General features: G+C 39.4%; 1 protein-coding gene across 3 annotated transcripts in view; it reads left to right on the top strand.

The window, feature by feature from the left end:
- Cct8 (chaperonin containing TCP1 subunit 8) overlaps positions 1–4,324 on the top strand; it is a 13,535-nt gene extending 9,211 nt beyond the window's left edge. For all 3 annotated transcript variants that reach the window (XM_008836025.3, XM_029564905.1, XM_008836028.2), the window contains 4 exons: positions 415–486; positions 561–725; positions 1,239–1,358; positions 4,120–4,324. In XM_008836025.3, coding sequence (XP_008834247.1) covers positions 415–486; positions 561–725; positions 1,239–1,358; positions 4,120–4,197 — 435 coding nt within the window. In that variant the 3' untranslated portion in view covers positions 4,198–4,324. The remainder of the gene's footprint in view (positions 1–414; positions 487–560; positions 726–1,238; positions 1,359–4,119) is intronic.
- The last annotated feature ends 1,453 nt before the right edge of the window (positions 4,325–5,777 follow it).

Consider the following 5,777-nt stretch of genomic DNA (forward strand, 5'->3'; position numbering starts at 1 on the left):
CAGAGGTTAAGAGCACTAGCTGTTCTTGCAGAGGACCCAGGTTTGGTTTCCAGCACCCACATGGTGGTTAACAACTATATAATTTCGGTTTCAGAGGATCCAAATACCCTCTTCTTGCCTCTATGAGCACTGCACGGGTGCCCTTATGTACACGCAGGCTAAATACTCTGCCAAAATAAAAACAAGCTGGGCATAGTGACTCATTTAATCCCAGCACTTGGGAGGTAGAGGTAGGCAGATCTTTGAGATCATGGCCAGCCTGTTGTATGTAGCTAATTCCAGTTCAGCCAGGGCTACAGGGAGACCCGGACCCAGAATACCAAGCATAAATAAAAATATTTTAAGAGCTATAGTCTGATGAAATACTATAATGTAAAGAAAACTGTATGTTTTTGTGGTTTGCCTTTTTTATAGGATAAGCGTCTTGTACCTGGAGGTGGAGCAACAGAAATTGAATTGGCCAAACAGATTACATCATACGGAGAGGTATAGCTTTTTCTGTATACGTTGTCTTTCCATCCGTTTCTTGAATAAAATACAATAATCATGATTTGTTTTAGACGTGTCCTGGACTTGAGCAGTATGCTATCAAGAAGTTCGCTGAAGCATTTGAAGCCATTCCACGGGCACTTGCAGAAAATTCTGGAGTTAAGGCCAATGAAGTAATCTCTAAACTTTATGCAGTGCACCAAGAAGGAAACAAAAGCGTTGGGTTGGATATTGAGGTATTTGATAAAACATGCTTTATTTTCTGACTATACAACCTAAAATAGAAGTAATACGGAAATCAGTGCAAAATAGTGTCTACCAGTGAATGGTTTCCCTAACAATTACTTTGTACTTAGGTCTGTCTAATAGAGGAAATTTTAGTTTTACATTTTGTTGATGACTTTTGGGGGATATAAAGCACTGCTTACACTTTGTTACTTGTATTCTTTTTAGAGAGCTGTACAGGGTTTTTGTTGAATTTTCACATGAAAGCAATTACAATGAGGGGCTAGAGAGGTGGCTCAGCAGTTAAGAGCACTAACAGCTCTTACATGGAATTAGGTTCAATTCCCAGTACCCACATGGCAGCCAACAACTGTCACTCCAGTTCTAGGGGGATCTATTGCCCTCTTCTGTCCTCAGTGGACATGGTATGGGTGCACTTACATGCACGCAGGCAATACACTCAAACACATAATGAAAATATAAAGAAATTAAAACAACATGATGGGTTTGTTTTGTATTAACAGGCTGAAGTTCCTGCTGTAAAAGACATGTTGGAAGCTGGTATTCTAGATACCTACTTGGGGAAGTATTGGGCCATTAAATTAGCCACCAATGCTGCAGTCACTGTGCTTAGAGTGGATCAGGTGAGTGAAAAATGAAATTTTGATCTTCAAAAATGCTAGCTTTTCAGTCTTAGTTTGAGATGGCTCCATAGGCAAACTACTTGCCCTTCAGACATGAAGATCCAAGTTTGGATCCCCAGGAACTTAAGGCACAGACAACAGCATAAAAGGTGGAAAGTGAGGGCTGATGCCTTCCTTCCACAGGCGCCATGGCACATATTTGTCTACACTTACAAGAACGCATGAGGGCCTAAGTTTGGATCCTCAGCACCCACATAAAAAGCTAGGCATAACAGCATGCATCTGTAACCTCCATGCTTCAAGGACAGGGACAGGCTCAGCACTGGCTGGCCAATCTAGCCAAAATAGCAAGCCTCACGTTCAATGAAAGACTGTCTCAGAAGTGGCGTTCTAGAGGAAAAATCCCATCTGCCTCTTTCCTCTACAAACATGCACACACTCAGGGAGCTGGAGAGATGGCTCGGTGTTAAGAGCACTGGGTGCTCTTGCAGAGGACCTAGGTTTGATTCCCAGCTAACCACAGTCTGTAACTCCAGTTCAGGGGATCTGGTGCCCTCTTCTGCCCACGGGCTTTGCATGACACAGGTACACTTACATACGTGCAGGTTAACAATTGACACAATAAAAATAAATTTTCATATGGTTTAATGCTACACTTAAATAGTAAAATGTAGCACTTTTGATTATATTGTTATCTCTACACTTAAATCTTGGAGGTACTAGAGTTTCCACCAAATTTTTTTTTTTCTGGGCTAGAGAATGGAATGGCTCAGCAGTTAAGAGTACATACTGTTCCTGCAAAGGACACAGGTTAGATTCCCAGTACCCTATGGGTCACCTCAAAACTGCCTGTAACTCCAGCTCCAGGGGATCTGACTGCTGCCTCTGGGCATTGCAGTCATGTGCTCAAATGCATACCCAACACAGAAAATCTTTTAAAAATTTTCTTTCTGGTATGGTTTTAAATCTTTAAACCAAATCTGGTGTAGTTTAAGATCTTTACAGTGAAAGAAATCTTTGGCAAAAGATACGGGATTTGAATTCAGTTTTCAGACCTTTTTTTGAGTATTCTAAATAGTGAGTTTCAGATGTATCATGTAATGTAGAATGTGGAAAATACGGAAGAACCCTGAGTAAAAGCCCTGAAGCAGACATTGCACTGTCAACCTTAAGGAAATGAAATCTGTAGGAGTTTGTGGAACTGAAAGAACCTAGTCGTGTCAGTTTTTCTTTTGTTTTTTTTTTCCTGCCAATGACAAAAAACTTAGGGGCTGAAAGAGCTTCAGAATATTTCTGATTTTTTTCTATCACTGTGGTAAAGACTTTACAGTGATAAACCAGAACTCTTAATTTTCTAAAGTCCATTTGCTTACAAAATTCTACAAGTTGTCGGGCAGTGAGCTATAAGTACTTACAGAAAAGTTACAGTTGTTAGGGGCACAGTATACATCTGCTAACTGGAAATCATGCCAAGTTAGACCTGGGAGAACTTATCTGAAAGAATCAGTGGAAAGACTATTAGTTTTGTATCTAATACACAACAAGGACCAGTTGTGGTAATGATTAATGGTAGCTAACAAGTCTTTTCTGAATTGAGTTTTTTCATAGCTAAAGAAGATTTAAAAAAGAAGTTTCTCATTTCAGCTCATTACAAATAAGCAGAAGGGCTGGGATGTGTAGCTCAGTGTTTGCCTAGTGTATGCAAGGCACTAGGTCCAGTATCCAACACATACCAAACAACCCCAATAATTGGAAAGACGTTTCTGTACCTGTTAAGTTCACAAAGGAATTGATTTTTGGTTTTTTTAGGTTTTTGGTACGGATAATAGAATTCTAAAATGTTTACTCTGAATTGTACAGAACTACTTACTCTAGCTAGGTTTTAAACCAGGAAGCATGCTTTAGAGTATGGGAAGCTGTCATTAGTGATTGTCAAGTCTTTTCACTCTAAAGACTTTCACTTCTGGTCTTTTCACTCTAAAGATGCAGCTGAGAAATTCATCTAACTTTATTACCCAGTTTTTATTAGTATAACTTAGGCTCTTTAAAGCCAGTTGTACCAGTATACTGGCAGGTAAGGACTGGATTAGTCTTTGTCCAGATGTCTTACTACATTAAGCATGGTCCACAAATTGATGGCATTTGATGCCACCTAAAAACTTAATTCTTGGACCTCCCTCCAGATAAAGGGAGTTAGAAATTCTGGAGGCCCAGCAGTTTGTCTACCAAGCCCCTTCTGTTGTTTCTGTTTCAGTTGCTTTGCTGAGGAGCAAACCCAGAGCCTTGCACACAGAGTATGCAAGCATTATGTTCCAGCTCCCTCAGGTTCAGATATCTCTTGGATGCTTCTGTAAAGGATGTAAAACATACTGATGTAAAACTGTTTTCAACCCCATACAAAAAGATTTCTTGCACTAATTGGGAAAGCAATGCTACTGAAAGCCTTATTTTAGCTGTTCCCAAGTTTTATTTAAATTCATTTTGTGTCACCTACTGACACAAAATGACACAGCTGGCAGGTAGACCTAATGCTCCTAAACTTAGGAAAGTAGGGTGAAGATTATTGGCCTGATGGACATCAGATAAGTAGGAAATCAGGTGCCACACTGCTTTATACCAGTTCATGTCTTGAAATGTTCTTCACTAAGCTGAGGGGCTTTTGAAAGGCTCACCAGTAGAAGTTCAGTTTAATTTCTGACAAGTTGCTGACAGTTGCTAAGTTTATAAGCATATTTATGTGGGGTCTTGTTCTTTCCTGCAGATAATCATGGCAAAACCTGCTGGTGGGCCCAAGCCTCCAAGTGGGAAGAAAGACTGGGATGATGACCAAAATGATTGAATGGCTTTTTGTTGTAAGTGAAGAATTTGTAGAGTAGGAATTGCCTAATGTTTTCTTATTCTCCTTTAAGTGTTTTCTGTTTGTACTCTGGTGGATGATAAAATAAACATTACTGTTAAGTATCTTATGTCCAGTTTCTGGATCTAAGTGTCCTGCTTGTTTCAATACTGGTAATCAACATTAAGCTGTGAAACTTAAATGACTGTTTCTTTTTTGTGTGTCTGTCTGTGCATGCCTACTGCTTCTGTAACCATCATCATAGTTGTATCTTTCTGACAGGAGACCAAAGAGGCCTGGAAAGCCTAAAATAACTGCCAGCCTCTGGACTAGATTTTCAAAGTGGGACCCCAGCTGTAGCCTTGAAACACTTCAGACTCCTGTAACTGATTCAGTAGCATTATCTGTTAATGGAAGACTTATCTTCTAGTCGCAAAGTACAAAAGCAATGCCTAAAATACAACTGAAAATCAGTCTTCTGGTATATATACATTAACTCGGTGTTCCATCATGTCATACAAAAAAATTTTAATATATAAAATTTTGTAACATTACTTTAACTGTAGAATTAAAATTTTTTATATTCTTTCAAAGGAGTTTAAGACACAGTATGGTTTTAGTCCATACAGTGTCCTACACCTTTTCACTTCATAGAAGTCACACTGGCTGAATTAGGAGAGAAGTTTACAGGACACTTGGTACCTGATGAGCATGGACACAAGACTGGCTCAAGCTTGTGTCAATAGTGGCTTCTTCAGGTCAACAACAAATACAGCTCAGACATACCAGCATCAGAAGGATTACAGACATTTCTCCCAATTACTACTACAAACATACAAATAAATATCTGTCCTTATAAAATTAACCACACTTAAATGAACTTTTTTTTTGGGGGGGGTCCTTTTGAGACAGGGTCTCCTGCAGCCCCAACTGGCCTGGAGATCACTATAGGCTGGCCTTGAACCCAGAGATCTGCCTACCTCTGCCTCCCAAGTGTTGGGATTAAAGGCATGCATCAGCACGCCAGCCTGTAAATGCATATTTTAAAATATTTTCATTTTGTGTATGCATGTATTACCTGCATGTAGATAAATGTACCCATGTCGTGCAATGCACGACACAAACAGAAGAGGCCATCGGATCCCCTGGAACTGGGATTATGGACAGTTGTGAGTACTGGGATTTGAACCTGGGTCTTCGGCAAGAACAACCAATGTTCTTAACTGCTGAGCTATCTCTCCAGCCCCTGTAAATCCACATTTTTTTTAAGGCTAGGTCTGATGGTGGACACCCATAATCCTAACACTTGGGTGGAGACCAGCTTAGGGTACAGAGCAGTATGTTTTGAAATACTGTTTTTAGCATGTTGCCAGTAGGGGTATAGTAAGATATTTTAAGTAATAAAACAAGTTTTGGAGGCAAGTCAGTTTATTGATGGTTTGAGAATCACCACCCAGTCATATTAAGCAGAGGAATTAATTCAAATCTTTCTAAAAATGAATAAAAACCACTATAACAATATAAAAACCATTGTGAACTAAATATTTTGTCCTTCAGTACTTAAATAAACATTTCATCTGTCA

The sequence above is a fragment of the Nannospalax galili genome, unplaced genomic scaffold (assembly GCF_000622305.1).
Source record: "Nannospalax galili isolate Female #2095 unplaced genomic scaffold, S.galili_v1.0 scaffold136, whole genome shotgun sequence".
Classification (NCBI taxonomy): domain Eukaryota; kingdom Metazoa; phylum Chordata; class Mammalia; order Rodentia; family Spalacidae; genus Nannospalax; species Nannospalax galili.